Source organism: Cololabis saira, chromosome 3 (assembly GCF_033807715.1).
Source record: "Cololabis saira isolate AMF1-May2022 chromosome 3, fColSai1.1, whole genome shotgun sequence".
In the NCBI taxonomy this organism is placed as follows: Eukaryota; Metazoa; Chordata; class Actinopteri; order Beloniformes; family Belonidae; genus Cololabis; species Cololabis saira.
The window spans coordinates 17,295,522-17,321,184 of record NC_084589.1 but is presented as its reverse complement, the minus strand read 5'-3'; the positions used below and the strand labels follow the sequence as shown (position 1 = coordinate 17,321,184).

Genomic DNA, 25,663 nt, shown 5'->3' with positions numbered 1-25,663 from the left:
ACCCTCCCGGACCTCCAGGTCCTCCGGCACCAGCCTTCTTAATATTCCTGTTGTCGATACAAGAACTTGTGGTGAGGCTGCTTTCCAATACGCCGCCCGCATTTATGGAACAGCCTACCAGAGAACACGAGGGCTGCAGAGAACATAAATGTTTTTAAAAGCAGGCTCAAGACCTGCTTCTTTTAAAATGTAGCTTTTAACTAATATCGCTCTTTGTTTGAATCCTGTTTTAGACTTTCCATCTTAGATTTTCTGATTAGCCCTGTTTTTTAATACATTTTACTTTTATTTATTGCTGACATCTTATTTGCTTATTTGTCTGTTTCTATTGTGATTTATTATAATTATTTATATCTATTTGTTTATTTTTCATTTTTATATATTTATCAATTTCTCTTATTTTCATTTTTATATTATCCATACTTTTTACTTTTAAACTCCAGGGTTTCCTCAGTGGGAGTCCTCTGCATTGGACGGGGTGTTGACTCCGGAGGATGGAGCGTTGGCCCGAGGTTCACTCATCCCTGGGTTGTGTTGTGTTGGGGTCAATACATCCCCCCAACAGAGGTGGTGTTTGGCTCTCTATCCCACTCTGGGGGTGGGTTGTGCAATCTGGCACCCAGGTGTAGCAGGCGGCTCCTAATGCACACAAGCCCCTCTGATATCGTTATCTCAATTACCAGATTACCAACTTTTAAAAGTGTCCAATCTGAACCACAGCAGATTGTTGTGGGCGCATGGTGCAGTGACGTAAATAGATAATAAAAGCTGCTGCAATACAACCCATGCGCTAAAGTTAATCAGAGGACTCATTCAGTAAACCGACAAATTTGGAGAGACAACAAAACCAAGGAAAAGCTGGCTGCTTGTTGCGAGGAGGACACTTCTCTGTGGATCACACTGATGCAGTTAACTACATGTAAAATGGCTGAAACTGTCAGTAGAGCTGTCAACAAATGTATATGGTAAATGATTAATGGTTTGAAATCATTTAGAGTTAAAAAAAAAAAATGACAACAGTGAACATAATTGCTTAAATTATAATTAGATACCTATTATGGTATCTAATACCTATTTTAAACAGGCCTTGAATGTCTTAAAAACAAGCTTTCGATTGTTATTGCTAAATAAATTAGAAATTCAGCCTCTGAGCCATGTCTTTATCTTCCCATTCTCTAACCTCATTATCTATGCAGGATTCTGAGTGGGCGGGGAGGCTATGATAATGAGGCACTGTGCTGATTGGCTGCCTGAATGACGCGATACACCGCTACGAAAAAATGGTGGAAGCTCCAGCCGGTGGAGTTACACCGTGTCATAACTGCATGCGATGCGAGCGAGCGTCAGCGACAAAATCAATTCAATTGCTTTATTTTCTATTGGACTGTTCTAACTGGCCGCGAGCGACGCAGCGCGCCGTTTTGAGCTGAACATTTGTCGGACGCCCTGCTTCTATTTTCTTCCTGTCGTTCGCGTAGAAAGCCGGTTGAAAGTGCTGTAGGAAACAGTCATGGATGAGGAACGGCTGATCCAGTTAGTTGAAATGAGAAGTATCTCTATGATACCTCTTCATTTCACTACAAAAACCTCAATAAAGTGACAGCTGGCTGGAGGGAGATGGACAGAGAGCGTCCGATGTCACGCAGTGCAACGCGATAGTCGGACGCTCGCATGCAGTTAGGACACGGTGTTTAGTTGTGGGCGTGGTTTGCATTTTGGTTACGTAACGAAAGTGAGCAGAATCTGAACGGCTCGTAGAAGCCACATCAGACTGGATGGCTCATCTGGGCGGCTGTACAGACACTGCAGAATTTGGTTGCTTTCCTCCTCCTCTGAGTTGGCAGGCTGAGGGGAGACCACTTTATATATGTTAAAGCAAGAAAAAATGTGTTTTTCATAATAGGTCCCCTTTAAGTGGCAGTGGAGAGTTTCACATGGGACAAAGGCCGACGGGATGTTATCCTTTGGGGAGAGCTGGCGACCCACCAGTAAGATCCAGTACATTCAGTCAGACTGGTTATCATCAGAGGAAAGACATTCTTCTATGAGCAGTTTGAAAAGAGAATTTGAAATTAGGTGACATGTGACAGGCACAGCCAGTCAGCTTCAGAAAGAAGAGGAAGAGCCATGTCCTGTCTACTACAAATGAGTTTGAATGATAGCTTCAGTTAATTATATGGTTTTTAAAGGCCTATTTGACTGGTCACATTCTCTCCCATTTGTTGTGTTGCTAATGAGCTATTGTTTTTTGTTGTTGAAACTAGAGATTAACAAAAAGTGTAAAACTAAAATGGCTCTAAAAGAGTTAAATCAGCACTATAATGATCAGTAACTCTTCATCTGGAGTAAAGAAATGTGTAGTAAATGTTGTACAGTAGGTGTGGTCACTGACATGAAGGCCGATGTAATACCATCGTAAGATGAGCACTAATTATTTATGTTCACATATGCGGAGGCAGTTTGTGCCGTGAGAGCTACGCTAAGAAATGTGACTATGAGGGAAGAATCCCCACCTGTTCCCCCAACATACCTTTGCATGCATGCTTATATCTCAAACTTTTACTACCATTGGCTTGGCTTATCTTCAGTGAGAAAATAGGTTTGTTAATTTAGGCCGAGGTCTGTCTCACACTTGTACCACATCCCAGAGTCTTATCTTAAGCCCTTAATGATGGGCCTAATTTGCCAAGAGTCCCCTCTACACCGTTAAGTCAAACCTCATGGAATGAGCCATCAGGTGGGAGACTCTCAGCAGTAAACCAACACACGCTCATTTGTCACAGAGAAGCTGTCACCAGCTGCTCCGGACCTCCTGTGGCTCATACATGCCGCTATTGCTTCGCCCAGCAACACACAGGAGCCAAGCAGAGATGTTAATATATAAAGATGAATCAGCAATTTGCCCCCATTTAATATATGGAAAAGAAGGGGGCATAAATCACATACACTAGGTGTAATAATGGCAAATGTGACACTATTTCAAGCTGAGCTGTCAGGACAGGATGCAGAATGGGAATTTGAGAATGCTGCTGGGAGGAAGAAGAGGAGACTTGCATTGGAAGTCTGGTAGGTAAGAGCACCAATAAGAAAAAGAGAGATTTCAAGGTCTCCTTTAGTGTTTTCTTTCTGACAGGTGAATGCAGTGCAACAGAGGAGTGGGCACACTGCAACTGAGGAAATTTTTTTGCTTTCAATATGGCCCGCAGACATCCTAAATCTAAACGTAATATGCATTGTGATTTGAGACATGAATGCATGAGGCTTCATTTTAAATAAGCTTAGATTATCTTCCAGGTAATAAAATAATAATATACTTTTCATATCATTTCTCACAAATGTGCTCGTTAAAAAAGGACAGCAGCTGCAGAAAATAAAGGCACCTCAGCATCCTGATGCTATTGGGTGAAATGCTACGGACAGACAACAGTTTCATTGCATCTATAAAATATGGAGATCAAACCAAAGGCAACAACCGAAGTTCAATCAACATTTTTATGTAAGGCCAATAGTGAAATAAAATGCTAAAACAGCTCAAAGGAAATTTTGCAATGTTTTGGTTCAGCTGGCTTTTTCTTGTATAGGCAACACTCCTCTGTGCTTCTTAAAATATATACCTATGTTTAACAAAATATTATTTATGTGTCTTTAAGGAATGCATTAAACTTGATTGTAAATTATCTCATATCATCCCATATTAATCCAAAAATCATATTTTCTACTGCTGTAGCATAACTGTTTGAAATAGTAGTTAATTTCATTTTTTATGCAAAGCAAATGCAATATCAGCACAAAGACCTCATACCAAATGCCAATTTGCATGCATAATTTACCTGACTGCATCCTGAGTTTATATTATGGGCTGTTTTAAGGAAATAAATTATTTGAGGATGTAACCCTGGTGGTAATACAAAAGTGTTCAATCCAATCCATCAGTATCTGATGATAACTGCATCTGGACAAGTTACAGACCCATCTTAAATCTTTCGTTCATCAGATTTCGTACAGAGAAGGTCACAGGGACACACTCAGGCTGGCCAGACAGGACCCCAAGAGGGCCATTAAAATTCCTAAAAGGGACTATAGTGCCAAACTTGAGCATGATTCAGGCACCAACGACTCTGCAGCTGTGTGCAGGACCCTCAGAACCATCACCAACTACAAAAGAAAAAGCCCTGTCGCCACCCCCTCCCCCAGACAGGCTGACAATCTCAACACCTCAACCCCCCATTGTCTCCACTCCTCTGCCCCCCTTCCCTCCTCTCACAATGGTACTGTGTTTCCCCCAGGCGCCACCCTCTTAAATAAAAGGCATCTCAGCCCCTCAACCCCGCCGCTTAATTAAGACACTTAATTAGGGCCCGAGCACTTACAGTGCGAAGGCCCCATTGTATCTGTAGGATTTTTTTTTTTTTTTTCGACGAAATGAGGGCCTTTTTGCCCCCCTAAACGTGCCCCAAAAGTCACTAAATTTTGCACGCAAGCCAGACCTGGCGAAAAATGTTATATTCAATGGTTTGCATTAATGGCCGTGGCCTAATGGCTCAACAGCGCCCCCTAGAAAACTTTGTGCCTCGTGCCACCATACAGTTTGACGTACATGCACGAAGATCGGTACACACCTGTATCATGTCACAACTTAAAGAAAAGTCTCTTGGCGCCATGGCCGAAACCGAACAGGAAGTCGGCCATTTTGAATTAATTGTGTAATTTTGGCGCAATTCATGCCATTTCTTCGGCCGTTTCTTCGCCCGAACCGTAACGTGCACCCAGGTGTGTTATGCATCAAAATGTGCGTCTCGATCCTGCGACAATGCGCATTACTTTTCTGAGTCAAAAGCGTTACCGTGGCGACGATAGACGCCGAAAAGCGCGCCCTCCCCCTTCATCTGATTGGTCCATATTTGATAGTTCCTACTTTTTGCCATAAATTTTGAATGGTTTGACATACAGAGTCGTGGGTGGTGTCATCTGACTCGGTTTTGACTCCTTCACCTTAATTGGTGCAAATTAGCCCCGTCCCTACTACTGATTGGTCGATATGTGATAGTTCCTACTTTCTGCCATAACTTTTGAATGGTTTGATATAGAGTCGTGGCTGGTGTCATCCACTAAATGTCCAGGCCTGAAGAATCTACATACGAGTCATACAAGCACTTCCACTGCAGCACGCCTGAACATGCACAAGGGTGCAAGGGCCCGTTCATCGCTGCTTGCAGCTTTAATTATATTTTTGATTCCTGCCATCCTGTAAATACTTCTAGCCATTGTACATATTTCACACTTACATACATATTATATATTTTTTTTACTTACTTATTATATTTTTTCTATTTTTATTTCTAATTTATTATTTTATTGCTCAGTGGCACTGTTTTTACCAGGCTAAATTCATGTGTACATTGTACATTTGGCAAAATAAAGCGATTTCTGATCCGTAAGGTTATTGAAAAAGCTGCTTTTCGTCAGTTAAATACCTTCTTAACTCTGATCAACTGCTTTGACATCTTCCAGTCCAGTTTTCGTGCTCACCACATTACTGAGACGTCCCTAGTCACGATGTTCAGTGACATCCACAGAGGTTCTAGTATAATTGGACCTCAGCACAGCATTTGACACCGATGACCATGGTATATTAGTAGAGCGACTGGAGAAATCGGTCAAACATTATGCCAGTAGCCTACTGGATTAGTTTAGGCCTAATTTAAAAGGACAGGGACTACTATTCAACAGCTACATCCTTCCGCTAGTTGAGATAATAATTAACAAGATAAGTTACCATAACTATGCAGATGACACATAACTTTACATTACAATGTCAACTGGTGACAATGAGCCCTTACAAGCACTGAGTAGATTCATTGAACAAGTCAATGAGTGGATGTACCATATTTTGCTTCAGTTGAACAAAAATAAAACTGTAAAAAAAACAAGTATTTGCTTTTGGACCAAAAGAACAACATTTAAGAGTCAGCACACACCTTTAGTTTTTACACTGATGAAGCCCAAAATTTGGGTGCAGACATGGACTCAGAATTTAACATTCAGAGACACGATTACAAAGTCAGTCTTCTACCACTTGATGAACATCTCCAGGATCAAAGGACTGTCTCAGCAGGATCTTGAAAGACTCATCCATGCGTTTATCTTCAGTCAAATTGATTACTGCAACAGTGTTTTTACAGGTCTCCCTAAAAAGTAAATCAGATAGCTAATCCAGAATGCTGCTCCCCGATTTCTCACTAGAACTAAGAAAGTGGACGACATGGCTCCAGTTCTGAGGTCCCTGTATCTCGGAGAGCAGACTTTAAAATAGTTCTATTAGTATATAAATCACTGAATGGTTTTGGACCAAAATACATCAGAGTTGCCATAAGACCTCTCAGGTCTTATGGCTTCAGGTCTACTCTGTGTAACCTAGAATCGGAACGAAAGTTGGAGAAGCAGCATTCAGATTTTATGATCCACAGATCTGGAACAAACTTACAGAAAACTACAGGAATGTTGAAACCATCAGTTCCTTTAAATCAAGGTTAAAACGCATTTGTTTAGAGCTGCCTTTGACTGAAGTATTTAAACCATTCTGAATTTACTGTAAATGTAAACAATGTTAACTATCAGTACTATTGTTACTCTAGCCTAAGTCTATTATTATGCAACTGCACTGTAACTCATATTTTTTTCCTCTTCTGTTCTTTATTTTTCATGCATTCAATTTAAAAGTGGAAAAACAGGTTTGTTTGTTTAGTAACCTCAGAATATTGCTAAATAATGTAAAACAGGAAGAGCTTGCTCTAAGTTGGGCTCACTCAAATCAGTTCAGATTTAATCCCAAAGTAAAAATACTTAACAAAAAGATACTAATGGCCTCTTGTTATGCAGTTATCTCCGGGGCTATTCGGTGACCCAGGTGTCAACTGTTAAAGTAATGAATTGCTCTCTGGTGAGAAAGCAGATGCTCCCATTTGGCAATGTAAAAATAAGTGCTGAATTTTTACTTTAGAGGATTAAATACTTAGGACATTATAAACGTTATAAATCTACTGGAGGAAGGTCTGTTGGGTAGTTTCCTAACACTGCTTTTATGCTTTTTTTCCTTTCTTCTTCCAGAGCATTGTTATACTTCCGTGCTCTATCAAATGCCTACTTTGAACACCAGTGCTCACGTGGGCAGTGATGTTGAACGGTCGGCCTGCTCTGAAGCTAAGTGGAACATTGTTGTTGGACTTCTGTACCAAATCATTGTTTCTGCATCAGATTATTTTATATTAAAAGTGTTGACCATAACAAAGTACCTTTAGCCCCAAAGGCCACCGACTTCCTTTGTGGTCTTATAGTTAGGCTTAAAATACATCCAAGTTGTTCTGAAGTGTATTTAAATTCACAGATTATGAAGATAATATATTAGATTTGATAATGTTAAGATATTCCCCGAAAAAGCAGGCCTTCTAGCAGTGATGTCAAAGACTTTCTTTCACCAATTTGTCACATTATCACCAAAACACAGGGGGGGGGGGTCCAGTTTGGTTTCCCCCAGAATTCTCTCTGCTTTTTGTTGATGATGTGGTACTGTCGGCTTCATCAAGCCAACACATCTAGCTTTCATTGGACCAGTTTGCATCCATGACAATCAGCGCCTCCAAATCTGAGATCACAGTTCTCAGTAGGAAAAAGATTTAATGCCCTCAATTTGCAGGTGAGACATTGCCTGCTGTGATGATGACACGGAAATGGGTTGTCTCCTCAAGGTGGCTGGACTCTCCCTTAGAGATGGGAGGGACTTTAGAGTTGCTGCTCCTTTACATTGATAGAAGCCAATTGAGGTGGTTCGGGTGTCTGGTTGTCTTCTTAGGGAGATATTTTAGACATGACCAACGCAGAAAGCCCAACGCAGAAACAGACATGCTCAAGAGATACAGCATTCAGTTGACCAGGGAATCTCTCTGCATTCCCCTGAATGAGCTAGAAAATATGGCCAGGGAGAGAGAGAGGACTGGGCCTCCGTACTGGCTGCTACCTCGTCTGGCTAACCACACTTGGATAAGTGGAAGTTAATGGATTGATGGATTGGCAGACAGAACTTAACTTGGAAGTGTGCCTCTGCTCCATCACTGTGAAAATCTATTGAGATTTTGTTGGGTTTTATTTGTAATTTTTATCTCTGTGAATATAATGTTATGGTAGACTGCCCAAACTCTCACCTTCCAGAGATCAAAGCTTCTGATTGTATTGACCTAGAGGAGCTTGCCTTCCTGCTTGTACTTTGTTGAAGGAAGGAGGCAGGACTCCACTGACCCTTCTGCTTTCAGCAAACAACAGTGTGTGGCATATTTGAATGGAAAGATTATGTGGCCAGAGATGTGTTGGAGCTCCAGATAGGTTGTTGAAGCCAAAATTCATCTGAGATTAATAGCTGATAGCGGTTCATTCTGTGCAGTTCTGTGTCATCGTCGGCATCAGGCTGCCAGGACTGTGGGGTACAAGCCCAGGGAATTGACAGTGATGGATCAGCAAGAGATACTTCCCGACAGAAATGGGAACAGTGCACTGTAACTCTGCTTTTCTTATTTAATAGTTTGTCCTTCATTTCTCTCTTTATTTACTCTCCTCCTGCTGCGATGTCCCTGGCTCCGTACTGTGGCAACATTCTGCTATACAATGCAAGATGACTAATATCCCACCAACTGAACCTTAGGCAATGAATTCTGTTTTGTGTCCATCTAATACTTGAGTATTAAAACATCACCTCTAGTTTTGTTGGACTGTAATATGTGATGTCCAACTTTACAGTGTTGTGAAGACAATTTTAGCAACCATTAGGTGCGCTCCACCTCGGTTTTTCACTGCTTTTCCCCATATCACATTTTAATTCATCTCCACTTGCCAACACTTGCAATTTCCTGCTGTTTCTCACACCTACACCTATTCAGCTCATAATTATGAAGCTGCGGTCTGTCATTTGCATGCACATCTATGTGTTCCATCTCTTTAGACCTCAGAATGTGAAATGTCAACTTTTATCAAATCACTCATGTATGCTTCCTGATAGTTGGTAATGTTGAGGGGGTGAAGCCTATTCAAGTTCCTGTTGGGAAATAAATCAGTTTCACCTTAGACAGACTCAGAGTTGATCTCCGGGCAACACACAGACAAACTGCTTTCTTAACATGTATGTTTTAGGATTTTGGGAGGCTGAGTTCCATCCCGTTAAAGTTTATCACAGTATAATAAGAGAAAAAGAATAACAACAGTCTTTTCTTTCTTTTTTTTGAAAGGTTTGGAACAGAAAACCTATTCTCTATGAAATAAAAAAACAATAAACAAAAAAAAACAAATCATTTCTGTTTGCAAAATGCAACTGAATTAAAACACAAAAACCTCAGATGCAAGGTTTCTTCAGACAGACAAGACAAAAGCAGAGATGTTCTATCAATATGTGCCATTCCTTGTCAGATGAAAACAAAAAAAAAATGAAAAGAAAACAAAAAAAACAAAAAATGAAAAGAAAAAAACTAAACAAAAAAAACCCACCATACCACAGCAACCATAGCAGAGACGAGGGTTGGGCTTGTTTTAGGACCTTGGGTGTGTTTGTCATGGTTTATAAGTTCTGATGTTATGTTTTGTTTAAATCTTCTGGTTTTCATACTGTAGGTTAAACTTTGACTTCTTGAGCTTTATTTATTTATTCAGGATTTATATTAGTTTATTTCCTTCTGCACCTTGGTTAGATTTACCGACTGTTGTATTTCATAGAGCTTGCCTCCTTTGTTCATCGCAGGTAGTTTTGCGTCCTGCCCTTGCTTTACACCATGTTTCAGTTACTGACTGCCAGCCAGCTGCTTCGAGGTAGTTATTACCTTTCTGTTATATATGCTGACCATTTTTCTTTCTTCCTTGGCATCTGTTCCCTTTGTTCAGTCATTTTGTTTTATCTGCAGTTTCTGCCCAACAGCACCTTGAGTTTGTATCTTAAACTCACTTTTCTTAAGCCAACTGCCTCCAAGGTGCTACAAGGTTTGGGTCCTTATCCCTGACAACAATCAAATCAGCACCTTGCAGAAATTCAGTTGACCGTGACTTTCTATGTATACCAAACTATCAATGTATACACATGCTACACCAGGACATGCTACTCCAAGACTGTGTGTGTGTGTGTGTGTGTGTGTGTGTGTGTGTGTGTGTGTGTGTGTGTGTGTGTGTGTGTGTGTGTGTGTGTGTGTGTGTGTGTGTGTGTGTGTGTGTGTGTGTGTTCAAAATTCCTCTAGAGCAGTATGAGAGTCTAATAACAGCATATAGAAAACAAATATTTAAATTAATTGCTGCTAAATATGGTGGAACAAAGAGATTGAATCCTTGTGTGTATTTGATTTTTCACATGCCGCTTCTGTATTAGGACTAAATGCAATATGTCCTTAGAACAGAAAGAGAAGTACCTGCTGGGAGTGTCAAGAGAACAAGAAAATGGCACACAGTTCTTTCCGAAAACAAAAAAAGGAGTGTATTTTATATGTTTCTGGGGGAAAAAAAGCCACAAGTTAGAGAATATGCTTCAGGGCACAGGTACATGACTCACCTCGGTATGAGGTACTTAAAGCAAACATGTGGTGTATGTGTCCTCTATTCCTACTTCATACTGTAGCAATGAATTAGTGGTTTACGCTACATTTTATTCAGAGAATATTTTGTGCCACATTTTGCTCGTTTCCTTCCTTACACACTTATCCTGTTGCATATGGGATCAAATTCGAGGCACACAGCTGGAGAGCTGTTTTCCTTTGTACCAGCTCAGCTGTCTGTTGCAGATGAAATGTTGCCTCTTACCCTGACAGCTCGGTTTGGCTCTGTCCCACTCTGGTCTCTTGCTGTTGCCCATGACACACGTCAGGGTGGAGTAGCCCTGCAGAAGATAGCCATCTTCACAATGGAACGTCACCATAGATCCCAGCTTGTAGTCTGTACCCATTCTAGTGCCGTTCATCACATTCCCTGGATCAAAACACGCCTCCCGCAGTTTTGCTGCCAATCAAAGAGGAGAGATAAAATAAAGCTTTTACAACAGTGAGGGCTTCTACTTAGCCCTAAATAGAAAGGGGTAAATCTAAACGGCTGCACAGACTTCAAAATGACTCATATGGTGAACATGAATAAAATAAAAGCGTAAGACGTAAAAGGCACACAAGTTACCTTACACACATAAAACATATGAAGGGGAAATGCTTTTAGAGTCACATTTTACAGTCACATTTCCACAGCCATTAAATACCTTTGTATTCCAAATGAAAGCCAGTGTAGCTCACAGAGCCATCACTGCGAAATGCCAAGTACATGAAGTTGGAGGTGCTTTCTATCTTCTCTGGAAGTTTACTGTCCTGGAAACTGCCAATCAGATGAGCGCTGCTGTCTGGCCCGTCATAGATGTACAGGAAATCATAGTTGGGCTCAATGCTGAAGCTGCATTAAGCAAAACAATCAAACAAATAAAGATATAAAGCAGTTATTTTGCTAAGTCTTAGCCACCAGATTGAACAGTTTATATGAGAGATTTGAAACGCATTAGGTTTACAAAATAAGAGCGCGCATTGCAATGCACTAAGTGAGTCATGCCAAGAGATTTGTTTTGTGTTTCCAGACAAAGAAAAAAAAAATTAAAAAAGCATATCGTCCCTCAAGAGGTGAGAGGAGATTAAATTGTTGTGACACTGCAGTGGCACGAAATCTTCCCAGACGGCGACGGCGAAGAAGTGTGAAAAGATCATTTCATATTGTAGTGCTGTATATCAAATCACAAGCTGCACCAAGAGGGAGAGGAGCGTTTGTTTTCAAAATAATGAGCATGGTTTATGACAAAAATGTAAATAGCTTGGAGATAATTGCATTTAAGTCGGATCAAGGCAACTCCAATTTGAAATCATAACTGCATCCTTTCATTTGGCAATCCCACGAGATCAAGAAGCGCCATGTTAACTCTATTAAATGTTTGTTTTGAAGGACAAAGTTGAAAAAGAAATCTGGTGAAACTGTGTGAGTAGAAAAATGACAACAGAAACGGTGAAAAAAAGACCGCCCATAACAAAAAAACCTCCCTTAGAAAAGGTGCATCAATGTGTTTGCTTCGAATAAATTCTTAGATTGTAATTAATAATGTCAAGTTTGCAGTCGATGTATCATTTGGCACTGGATACCAGCTGCACTTATCATTATTCTGCCATAGAAAAGTCAGGAAGAAATCTTGTTTGACCTCTTTTTAGCAAAGTCACTATATTGGTTATTTGGTGTCTGTGGAAGAGCTGCTGCCTCTCCTATCGCCAAACACACCTGGACTCAAACTCAGGACCTCTGCATAACACACATGGCCAACTTTGCTCAATACTATGCTGTTATAGCTCGTTCCACAGCAGAAAACAAGCAATTCCATGGTGCAACCTGAGCTGCAGTGCATCCACCGAGAACAGAGTCCATTCTGTTTTCCAGGCAGGTTACAAACATACCGCAGGTTTACAGGGAGATTCATCCTGTAATCTACTGGACCATGCACTTGAAGGACAAAATATTTTTTTTAACACCCCAGTGCTTTTTGTTTTTGTTTTTTTTTGTCATATCCAGCCCACTTATTCCAACACTACAATAACTGTGAAAGAAAATAAAGAGTATAAAAAGTGTACGGCCTGCAGCGGTGTTAGTGAAACGCGTCTCTCTGTAGCCTGGCGATGGCACATGTTTGAAAGTAAAAAAGACAGCTACTCAGCCAATACTATAGCAAAAACAGTAATGAATGTCACACTGAGTTTATATTTTTAACCAATATTTCACCCTAATTGTGACATTGTTTTCTTTCCATATTTACCTGATAAAAGCCAAGGAAATAACATAGTCGGAGTGAACTGCAATTAGCCAGTCACAGTCTTTGCTGTGTGGGTATGGATGCGGGTAGTTGGGAGAGAGGATGAATCCAGAAGACCCGGTCACGTTTCCACCACATGGAGCTACAGAGATTTAAAGATTTAAAAAATAAAAATAAAAATTTTTAAATCAAGAGTTGAAACAAGAGAGAGACCAAGACATCAGAAAAGGCTCTAAATGCAGCTGCACTGCTGCAAAACCTTTAACTTAGCTGCATTCAGTTTGAGACAGAGAAAGAATGAGTGTGTGCAGGTCATCAAATATAAATGACTCAAATTCTATAACCTTGGTCAACATCTTTCAGTATAAAGTCCGAGGTGCTGCAGCGATATCGAGCACAAAAAAACGGCTTTAAAAGTCTAAACCATTTCACCCCTGCATTATGGCAAATCAAGCCATTTCTCTGACACCTAAATGCTTTATTCAGCTGTATAAGTGAGCTTGAACAAGCACAGTGCATACACACATTAAAGATCTCAGTGAAGCTATTTACGACGACCCTGACATATGAGGAATACAAATTTAATGAACATGATACAATGCAGCTATAGAATATGCTACATACTTTAGAATATACTTTACGACTTCTCAAGCTTTCCATTTATTCTGTCATGTCTTTCAACAAAACAGCTGCCAAAATGGTGACTTTTCTTTTTCACTGCTTCTCTATTAGGGATGTTAACAATTGATCGATTTTCGATTAATTGCCGTTATGAAATTACCCGATTAAAATTAACGATTACAATTAATCTATTTATTTATTTATTTTTTTTTTTCGTTTAATTTCACCAGCTGGTATTACGCCCGGACGACATTTAATGCGACACAACGAGCTGCGCCGCGCACATAAAGTTAGAAGAAAGAGACGGTTTTAGTAATATCATGCTCAGGAAATGAGTCTGCAATGGCCCAGACGGGAGACACATGTAGCTCAGTGCTTAACTTTTATTTTTAATCCACTCTATATTCTTCTGGTTGTTGTCCGATATGCTCCCCTAAAGCCTGAATTATGGTTCCACCTTAAATCGACGCAGAGCCGCCGCCGCCGCCGTAGCCTACGGCGTAGGCTCTGCGTTGTTGTAACGCGGAACCATAAATCAGCCTTCACCCGGTACATACATAGGTTTCTCTAAACATCTGTCCCCGCTACAGTTTTAACTAAAAGAAAATACAGCAGGTCTCATAATTTTATTTTGAACACTGCCAAAACTCTAACTTAAAACGTAACTAGAACTTAAATTTGCTTGACACAAATGACACTATTATGGCTGCTGCTACTACTAATAGCCTTGAAGTGCACTTTATATTATATTCCTTGTGGTACAAAAATTTATTTTTGTTACTTTTGTATAAAATAAATATTTGATTAAGGAATACATTAAAATGTCCTTTGTATTTTATATAAGCAAAAAAAATTATGTTTGTATCTCAGATGGGGGAAAAACGCCGCTTATCAACTAATCGATGATCGATCGATAAGGTTATCAACTATCAATTAATGAAATAATCGATAATTTGCATCCCTATTCTCTATACTCCCAGGTATTTCTCAGAAATGAAGCATGTAACAGATATCTAACTATCAGCTCTATTTGTCGAGGAATTAATGAATATCGCCACCTTTACGTTTATGCTGTTTTATTGTCGGTAGATTTACAGGGTGAAAAAACTGAAAGCTTCATAAATTCACTAATGTTTGTCAGAATAACTATCATCTGCCATCTGCTTCAAGAAGGAAGAGTTTGCACCGATATGACGGTTTGTTGTTCTAACAATCTAGTGGGATGAGAACAGCTGACATTTACACCAGCGTTTGTCTTCTCATCATGATCGTTTGTGTCATATTGTCAAAAAAATCACAAGTTCTTTAAACACAGATACCGTATCTTCCCAGCCAAAGACAAGATGTCATCAACTCAAGAATATATGTTTCTTTTTTAAACTACTTGGTGTTATTTTTTCAAGTTATTCTCAACTGGGTTGTTATGTAATTAGCTGTTAAACTCCAATTAAAATATCCATATGCCCATCTCTGTCACCTCTGCACATCCATCCTTCCCTCCCCAGGGCACACTCTCTCCCCCCTTCCTTACCAATGCAGCTTGGGGGGCTGGGTTGCCAGTAGAATCTATTTTCCACTTGAATGCAGGTGATTCGGCTCTCTCCCTGCAATTCATATCCCGGATCACAGGAGAAGGTTACAGTGTCACCGGGCTCCCTCCCTTCACCATTGCGGCTGCCATTCATGGGGATACCTGGATCTCTGCAGGCTGTCGCAAGTGAACCTGAAGGGCAAACATGCACATGTGACTCGCACACATATATACAGCAGCAGATTCAAAAGAGAAAGAGAAGAAAAGAAAAAACGGCAAAAAGCTGAACAGTTTGTTTGAGGACAGCTTTGAATCGCCTGGCACGAAGTGTGCAAAGAAAAATATAGGAAATGCAAAGTATACCTAAGTACCTCTACACATCCCAGTGATTAAACAACAAAGTGTCTTCATTAAGGTTTTGCTTCAATAAAGACGTCTACAGGAGCTCATTCCTACACACAGCTATAACCTTCTATAATGAATCTTTAAAAGTAACTTCTTAATACTGACAGACTTTGTAGTGCAACACCACAATTGCCCATGGGGCATTATTGAGTTTAACTGAACTGAATTAAATTCATGCATGAATCCAGTGCAAAGGGAAAACAGCATAAACCGGGGGAGAACATGCACACATCCGTGAAGTTTTCTATCTCACAGTAGACAGTTGTTGAAGTGAGACTGGAGTTGAAACTGAGCAGATTACCAGCCAATACCAGTCAAAAGCCTGCCGGGTTTTCCTCATCTGTTTTCCTACACCGCAGCTGAACAGAAACTCAAGAGTCTCAAGAGTACATTAATAACATTTGATGGATTTTTCAAGAGTTTGAAAGATTTAAAAACCTAATATTGAGCGCAAAAGTTCAGTTTTGGATTGCTGTTGTCATAAATAACCTATTAAATGAATTAAAAAAGATAGCGATACAATAACATCTGTGGAATAGGAGATGATGAGTTTTAAAGTAGCACTTTATTTCAATTCAACATACTCCTTTTCTTATAAACTCCACCACAATAGATTGAAAATAATATAATCAACATGTAGTCAAAGTGGACTTTCAGCTTTAATGTAAAAGGTTTAAAAAATGGCATTTACCATTCGAGTCATTTCAAGAAAACTGCAGTAGCCACTCAAGATCTTTTGAAGGAAAAGAAATCAAATAGCCTTCAGTGCCCAAATAAAATGTCTTTTAATCCAATAGATGATTTTCAGTTACTGAAAACAAATCTGAAAGGAGGAAGGCGTACAGAAAAGCAGCAACTGACGACATCTGACGGCCTGTAAATCTGCTCCTGGGAGGAAACTTTGGTGACGACCATGAAGTCCAGACTTCAATGAGTCAATCACTGCGTTTACATGCAGTAAATAACCCTTTTAAAACCCAAATATTGGCAATAAACCGAATTTGCACGGCCATGTAAACACCAATAACCCCTTTGAATAACCCAAATTTGCTCATATTCGGGTTTTTAAAAACCTGAATATGACCCCTGGGTTACTCCTTTTAAAACCCGAATATTGGGTCATGTAAACGCCAAACGGAATATCCCCATCAAACGGAACAGGAATTTGTTTTCTGCGCATGCTCCGTTTGCAAGGAATCTTGGTCTTTTGAGTCCAGGAAGTTCTTATAAACATGGAGAAACGCAAGACCACGCCACACTTTTGGAGTGAGGAGGAGACCAATCACTTCATAAATGTAATGAAGGATATGAACATTTTGGCATTTGTAGACAGTAGAAAGTACCGGGATAGTGAGATTTACAAGAAGGTGAGCGAAAAGTTGCGTGAAGCAGCATTTGTTTTGAATTTGGATACAGGAAGAAGAAGCGGAAATGACGGGAATTGCGTCATCACATTCTCCGTGCGTCGCTGGTTTGATCCAGATATCCCGAATGATTAATTACCATGTAAACAGGGATAACCCTGTTTGCTCACGCATGTAAACGGAATATTCCTAATGTTTCAGTTAGAGGGCTGCATTGGGATTGGGTCCCGCGGGTCCCAACGCAAATCTCGCGGGATCGGGCGGTTTGAATTTTGCTGCAGGCGGGAGCGGGCGGACAAAAAAAAACACTGCGGGATCGGGATGTAGTCTAGCGACAAGATGGAAATCAATGACGTGTAAAAGAACCTCAAACAAGGTCTTTACAAAACAAAGACAAAGCAAGGCCAGTCAGATATTTGGAGAAACTGCATTTAGTGTCTGTGGGCGCATGTTGGAAGAGAGACGCACGGGATTGGGACCGCAGTCGGTCAGCAGCATTTTCTTCCTCCACAGCAATGTAATGGCCAAGCGATTCATTTGTTAAATTACAGTAATTTGTTTCATTCATTAACATTGTTTATTTTATGTTATTTATTTGTGTTATTTGAGCCACTCACAACCTATTCTTGTTGCTGTAACCACAATCACATAATTGATGTGGGCGCAAAAGGCGAGTTTTGCGGGAGCGGATGTAAACACTGCGGGAGTGTAACGCACACATTGCGGGTGCGGGCGGTAATGGTCAGAAATGCAGCGGGAGCGGGCAGGAGCGGGCGGGAGCGGGCGGGAGCGGGCGGGAGCGGGCGGGAGCGGGCGGGAGCGGGCGGGAGCGGGATGAAGAAAACAGTCCCGCGCAGGGCTCTAGTTTCAGTAGCCGGAATATTAGCAATAACCCAAATTTTGACTGCATATAAACGTAGTCATTGACTGCAAAGGATTTTTATCTAACAAGTAAAAATGATGGTTATATTCACAATTATGTTTGTATACTTGTTTAATATTTTTTAACCCTTTAAAAGTAAAGCAATTAGCTTGAAATGGCTTTAATGGTAAATGCCATATTTTTGTAAAAACTCTCAAATTAAAACTAAAGTCTACACCTTATCACAGCTTAGCTGTTTCATTTCAGATTCATCGCGGCGGTGTATACAGGCAAAAAAATAAAAACTCTTGAACTTTTTATTTAAGAATTAACATTTTGCTCGTTTGCTTTATTTTCACCATAACAAAGTGCAAATAAACCATCAATTGAATGACAACAGCATGTTCTTAGTAAAATAAATAGGTTTCTTCATCACTTTATTTTTGGTTCTGGAAACCAGTAGCCTCAAGCAAACACATTATATGAGTACAGCATGCATCTGCAGAATCAATTCCACTTGCAGTGCGCTGCATTCCATATCATTGATTTTTACATTAGCCTGCTATGCCTGTATGCTAAATTGAAAGCATTAACAAACTCATCACCCACTACATTGCATACAGGGTGTTTCATTTTACACTTGCTTCCAGGTGCTTTAGTTTTGAAACTAGTCATCACCAGAACACATGGACACCATTAGTGTGAGAGCAGCAAACAATTTGCAGCAGACAGCAATGAGCTGTAAAATAGTGACTGCTCAGCAGGACACGCTTGAAGATTACACAAAATTCTAAATGATCTGCAAAAGATGATTGAGGGGAACCTTATCAAACACACTTTTTCCGAATATTCGAAGTCAACATCACATGAGGTTTTAACCTACTTTTCAAAGGATTGCACAGTATGCGAGCTCGAGTTGTGATGTTCCAGATGTGGACATGCTTTACATACATAATTTATACGTAATCTTAACAAACCTGACGAAACAACTCTCACTAAGTGCGAGCAAGAACATTAATTAATACTCACTTGAGAAGTCAATGGCAAAGCCAGACTTGGTGATGTAAAAATCCGTTTCGAACTGAATGGTGACGACGTTGAGGGTGGAGTGGATCCCCTCAGGCAGCAGCGAGCCACTGACCTCCTTCAGAGACATCTCGTTGTCAGGAGGCCCGTCCCACACCTTCAGGATGTCATGGGATGCCTCTGTGTCGAATGCAAGAAACTGGAGACTGGAAGAGATGAAAACAAGGAATAATTATATTAGTTTGGTTGCAGTTCCGTCAGATTATAATAACACAACGGTATTGCTTCTTGAGACTGAGATAAAATCGTATCAATTCTCCCATGATAATTGTTTGGCTGATTTGCTGTGTTCACTTGAACAATTTTGCATTCCCACAGAAAACATGTTCAAATGAGTCTTTAGTATATCTAAAGATGGTGCCTGTGCTACGGGGCTATTAAGTTAAGTCCTGGTATCACTGCGTATCATTCTCTGAAATACAGTATGAAGCCACAGACTGATCCACAATTTCTACAAAAGATGACCTGAAGCAACTGTTCTGACAAAGAGTGTCAGGGTGGCTGACTTTATTAAATCATAACATGTTTACCTTGACCTCTAAGCCCAAATGGATTCTATTTCACAATAATAAGGGGAGCTCTCAACCAAAAGGCTTTCATGTCCCAGAAACATTCCCACAGGTGCTGTCACCGTCCATCCCATAATTATTCTCAATAAAGCTGCTGCAGGTTATTTCTCCATGACACCTGACTTTAGAGGAGACGTCTCTTGTTTCAACTCTCAACTGCACTTAATGTGATATAATTTCCCTTTGTAGGGTGTTTTCATAATTTGAGGCGAGGTCACATCAGATGTTCTTGGTTAATTTAAGATGTGTTTACAATTACATTTGAAGCGGTTCCCCTATGTATATAATTTGCAAGTTCTCATTAAAGTCAAATCAATTCTCTAATTTCATTAGTGTCCTGCTTTGCATTTGGCGGCATTTCCCATCCCATATATATATATACATACACATACATATACATACATATACATACACACACACACCATGTACTACCTAACAATAGTACTAGAAGTAGTTTTTGTTATTGTTATTATTATTATCTATTTTCCAACCTACGATCTTTTCACTCACAGTGATATTTGATTAGTAACTAAAGTGTGTTCAATATTTTTGCACATCTAAATACATTATTACAATGTTTAATGAAAGTATTCTTACATTATGATCACTCACAAATATTGTATTTCATGTTTGCTGGCTCACAGAAATATGTAATCCCCTTGGAATTAACAGTTTTTTGTTTTGGTTTGCTTTTTGTATTAATTTGAAAAAGAATCTGATCTTTATCTAAGTCACAATAAAAGAGAAAACACAATTTGTTCAAGCTGATAACACACAAACAATTATAATTCCTTGTGTCTTTATTCAACATACTCATTAATCATTCAAAGTGCTGGAGGAAATAGAAAGATAACTCTTGGCACCAAGAGCTGGTCGAACTCCTTTACAAGCAATGACTTCCAGCCAAAAGCTTTCAGTGGCTCTGGATCAGACCTGCACAACCATCAGGAGGAAGTTTTGTCCATTCCTCTCTATAGAGCCGCTTCAGCTCAGACGCATTTGTAAGATGTCTGATGTGAATGGCTCTCTTGGGGTCAGTCAACAACATCTCAAAAGGGGGTTAAAGTCTGGGCTCTGACGAGGCCACAACAAAAGAAAGATTTTCTTTTTCTAAAGCCAGTCCGTAGTGATTTTGCTTCGGGTGGCAGACAGCCACCCTGACATCATACTGCAGGATGCTTTGCTAAATTTGAAAATTAATGTACCCTTTGACGATGGGAGCTGGCTCAGACCCCAAAACTGCTGAGAAAGCCCAAGTCAATGATGTACCCACTGCTATACTTGACCATGTGGGTACTTCTTTACCTCATTCATGAGTCTGTGTTATACTTTTGGGGTCATCTTGGCTGGCCGTCCACTGCTTGCAAGAGTAGCCGAAGTACAATGCTGTGTCCATCTATGGACAGTATATCTAACTGTGGACTGACATATGCTTAAGCACCTAGAGATTATTTTCCAGTCTTCTTCAAATTGACTAATCAACCTTTTTGCCAGACATCATATACATCACCAGATGCTTGTTATGAGCGGCAAAGTTTAAATATTTGAGTGCCTTTAATCAAAGTAGCTCTACACTAGACCTCCAAACCTAGAGTCCCAGCTTGAAAACTAATCCCAGGATCTTTCCGTTTCGTTGACAGTTTATATCTGAGGGTATAGATCACCAACAGCGGTTACCTGACAATGTTTCCAGAGCTGACTTCGATTGTCCAGGTGCATCTCAGGTTGTTGTCATAGGGGAAGGGATAGCCAGGAGAGAGGATACGCCCTGTAGACTCTCCTTTAAAACTGCCACCGCATTCGGCTGGAAGCACACGCACAAATGACAACAAAAACGCATTAAAATTGCTCAAACTACCAATGCATACAACATTCCACACACATGAGAAAATGCATATAAAGTAGAACCAAAATGTAGATCCAGGCTTGCTGTTGCTCAGAGGGTTTGGATGAAAAGGTTGGGCTCAACATGAAGAATGCTAACAGGTAATTTGGGTCAATAATGCATTTCATCTCTGGCCACAGATCCTCTGAGATGTGATACTTGTTTTGTCTCTAAGTATATCTACGAACGATGTGATTATTGGCTGTAAAAGGGACTGTGTCCAGAGAATATATGTAGGATGGGCTTCGAATTGCTGGGAGACTGCAAGTGCTGCAAACGTTAATGACTAAAGGAACATCTTATTATCTAATTTACACTAAGGTGTCTCTTCCCTGGTTATCATCATCTTGCCATCTATATAACAGAATTGAAAGCACTTAATTAATAGGAAAATTATATGAGATTGCTATAGCACTGCTGGGCTAGAATCAGTTTCATGACACTGGACATTTGTTAAAGTACCTGAGGGGAGAGGTAGACGCGGCCCTGGAGAAATACCGTTTCATATTCCGCTCACAGACACGAAGCGCCCCATCACTGATGACCGTTCAATCATCCAGCACTCTTAAACAGATGTTTTTTGGGGGGAGGGTTTTGTCATTGTTTTGAACGTGTCACAGTGTCAAACCCAACACAAACTCTTCCGAAAACGGCATCAGAAGACAGTGGCACTTCAAAAGCAATTCTGGCCACATTCAAAATTTGTAAATAATTTTTTTCCGTGCCCTCTCATCCATCAGTTCCAGACACCATGAAACAGACTCTGCTTCTCAACAGCTTCCAGACTCAAGCTGCGTGTAGGTAATAGCTTTATCATATCAGTCTCTCTCTCGCAGCACGATCTGAATATGAATGTACAGTCAGGAATCGGTTTCATATCCATGAGTCAATAAGATATGAATCCTCGAAAAATTAGGCCTTTACTTGGAGAGAAATACAGATCAAGTGTTTTGGGATTAAAACGCTGAAATCACAGAGTGTATGAATGCAGCAGAGTGAAAAGAAGCACAATTGACGCAGTTTGGAGCTCTTTACTATAGAGTTCTTAATGATTTTCCATAGCCAGTTTGTTAGCAACAGCACAGGCAGATCAATGATTAACAATATAACACCAGAGCCGTTTATATTCTCTTACAAAATGACAAGCAGTGTGTGTCTTCCAACAAAGAGCAATTAAGTGGGAATCATGTTGGGATAAATCCTTTGGATTAGCACCTAGCTGAGAAATGTTGACAGTGTGCCTGTTCTGAATAATAAAATAAGACATAAACAGTGGAAGAGAAAATAAGACACACAGAGATGTGGAGGCACTGTATCTACATCTTAAATCTAAGACAAAGAAAAAGCCAGTAGAAGGACACAGGTATGAAGGATCACCTATGCATGATGGTAGGTTGTTGTCCCATGCTCTCCTCTCCCCGGTCATGCACTTAAGTATGGCACTTCCATGCAGAGTGTAACCTTGTTCACACCCGAACATGATGGAACTGCCAGAAAAGTGACCCTGGTCACTGATTTTGAAGCCAAACTGTGGCACTCCTGGGTCGTCGCAGTGGGACAGCTCAAAACCTGGAAAAGAAATGACAAATTACTTTAAAAGAACATCATGGGCATAAATTGACAAAGAGCTGCTTCAAGGCATCTAGAAGACCTTGGTGGAGAGTAGTCAGTCCTTTTTCTGTATTGCCAAGAGATAGTAATTGAACATTGAGAATTCAGCTCAGGTGGAGAAGAGGACGGTTTCGTTTCAAGGCCCCACAATTAGACGGTCACAATTGAATGTTCAACTGGGTGTGAACATTTACTGCAAAAGAGAAAAAGCTCATCCACTTGGAACAGCTTAATATATTCCAGAAGGCATAAAACAACAGCCACAAACAAAGGAGAGTTGCAACATTTATTTGGCACACCCTGCCTGAACGTGACCGTGGCCTCTATAAGTGTCCCTCTTCCAGGTAGAAAACACAAGTGCCCTGCTATGCAGCAACAGGGGCTGCACATAAACCCAGCAGGGCTGATTTATGGCGTCTTCTTACAGCGAGGTCCATGCCCGTGCCAGGTGGTAATATTACAAGTGTCATGGCCGGTATAAATCCCCAGCAGTTAATGCTCACATTTGGAAAATTCCCTCAGCCTTTTTGGTAGTAAAGTCATGAAAACATGATCAGATTTTATGTTCAGACAAGATCCGAGCTTGCCGTATCCCACCTTCTCCTTTGTACCAAGTCGTTCATAGTTCAGTCAATCCTCTCCAGGTTCAATAGGGCTATTCACTCTTGATGAAAAGACCTAATGACGATTACACTTTAAAATGGATAAGAGGTGCCAGCCAACAACAACCTGCTCTTCACTTTGTGCATGTCCCCAGAAAACAAATTTGCAAACGAAATCAAATGAATGTGTGGAATTCTTAATTGTGGTTTATTTTACAACTCAAAGGGCAATCAGTGCGAAAGCCTTTTCTTCTCATCTAATTAATCTTGTGTTTAGATACAGATGTTGATTTTTGCTTTCCTTGCAAATGACCACACGATCCTGATTAATGTCCATTTCCTTGTCCTTTTTGCAGGTCATCTAAGGTCTAACTGCTAATAGCACGGGCGGTTGTACAGCACGTTTGTGTAATCATCACAGACTCTCTTTTCTGTTTTACTGTTCAGTTCACTTTTTTTTAATATATCTGATGCTGTTCCTTTGCTTTCATGTTGTGTTTTATTTGGCTTTTAAATAACTTTGGTTATTTTTTTTTATATCTTGACTTAAAAACTGAACGTGTTAACCACAAATTAGCCAAAAGGGAGCAGCTGGCCATTGCGTTAAGACATAAAAAACCTGTTTTCTTAACATAAGCAACATAGTAGGTGGAAGAAATATTGTTAAATTAACTTTAGCCAACATTCAAACTCATTTAAGCAAAAGAGAATATTGAAGCGCACCTATGTTCCTCTTCAGTCAGGAGCAGGCTGGCTGCTCCCGTCACCTGTCTCTTCATTTGTGATTCAATATCTAAACTGCTCACACAGCTGCAGCCTTGTGAGCAGTGTGGATCAGGTTTGGATCAGGACCTGGTTGCTTGGCAGTTCTCCCCGCGGTGGGCTGGCTGCTCGTCTCAAAGAGGAACGTCCCGGCAGCCGTTGACCCATATGAAACTCTCCCTTCCAGTATTACTTAAGCGGTTATGATCACTGATATGTCTTTGTTCCTTCATGTGATTTGACTTCATAAATACTTTGAGATTAGCTTCCGTGGATGCCTCTGTGGAAAGTCTCAACCATTTTATAGTCGCATAGATGACTGCATCAGCGTCAGTGAACTCCGGAGACATTTCTTCCTCCGCATGAGCAGCCAGCAGTTCCTTGATTTTGTTGTCATCCCAGTTTCTTATCATCTCTTTTTCCAAATTTGTTGCATTATTTTTTGAGTGTTCCGATGAACTGTGGTAACTCTGTGGGCGTGTTAAATGGCACAGCGATTAATTATGTATCTAAGACGCCGCACTATCCCCAGACAACATCTTAAATGCCCTGCTGTGGTGCAGGCTCAACAAGGATTCCCGTGAGGTGAACTAATGGGTCGTAAGACCGTGGCAACATTCCATTTACTGGGTCGGAGCCAACAAGGAAAAAGTAAAAACTGCTTTTCTTCATCTGACCACTGGGGGCTAGCTCCAAAAGTAAATCCTTCTCCAATAATCCCAGTGTTAAGACATATTTACAGGCTGGTTCAAAAAACATTGTTGGTCTCCGGAGCTATATTTCACATCCATAAACACTAAGTGTGGTGATTTTCTTTAAATACCACAACGGGTAAGATTTTTGCTTTTGTTTGACAGCCTGCAAGACCAATGACTAGCAATCATCAGTTTGTTTTTTGTTTTGAAGTGTCCTTTTTTGTAGACACCTGAAATGTGGACATTTGGACAGATTTGATGAGAATGGATGTATCAATTAGCGTCCTAGCTAACTTGAAGAAAAGTCAGCCGAGCTGAAATGACCAACATAAGCTCGTCCTGCCCATTGCGACATGGTGCTGCTCAGAAATTGGAAAAGGGAGCTTTAAAAGCTCTCTTCAGAAAACCAGTGGATGATGTCACATGGGGTTTATTTTGCATCCTCTCACTAACTCAGGGTGTCCAAAGTCGGTCCTCGAGGGCGAGTTTTAGATGTTTCCCTGGTTTCACACACCTGATTCTCATTAATGCTCGTCATCAGCTTGTCTTCCAGGTCTGCAGAACTCTGTTAATGACACCGCCATGTCTGCCAGGGTGCGTTAAAGGATGGAAACATCTAAAACCTGCAGGACACCGGCCCTCGAGGACCGACTTTGGACACACCTGCTAACTACTGGATGTTGATTTTTATCTTTAAAAGCCGTCAAAAAAAAACACACACCGAAAAAAGAATTTTGAACACTCAATTGCAAATGACGCACAAAATCTATTTTAATTGGACAGCAAATTGCAGACTCACCAAGATGTCGTCTTGTCACAGTAATGAATT

At 40.4% G+C, this 25,663-nt stretch overlaps 1 protein-coding gene across 1 annotated transcript in view; it reads right to left on the bottom strand.

Moving 5' to 3' along the window:
* Window positions 1-25,663, bottom strand: part of LOC133426445 (CUB and sushi domain-containing protein 3-like) — a 289,442-nt gene that overhangs the window by 132,701 nt on the left and 131,078 nt on the right. The window contains exons 24-30 of the mRNA XM_061716381.1: window positions 22,542-22,733; window positions 20,957-21,083; window positions 18,654-18,856; window positions 14,994-15,185; window positions 12,845-12,983; window positions 11,264-11,451; window positions 10,822-11,016 (exon numbers count right to left, since the gene is read on the bottom strand). Coding sequence (XP_061572365.1) covers window positions 10,822-11,016; window positions 11,264-11,451; window positions 12,845-12,983; window positions 14,994-15,185; window positions 18,654-18,856; window positions 20,957-21,083; window positions 22,542-22,733 — 1,236 coding nt within the window. The remainder of the gene's footprint in view (window positions 1-10,821; window positions 11,017-11,263; window positions 11,452-12,844; window positions 12,984-14,993; window positions 15,186-18,653; window positions 18,857-20,956; window positions 21,084-22,541; window positions 22,734-25,663) is intronic.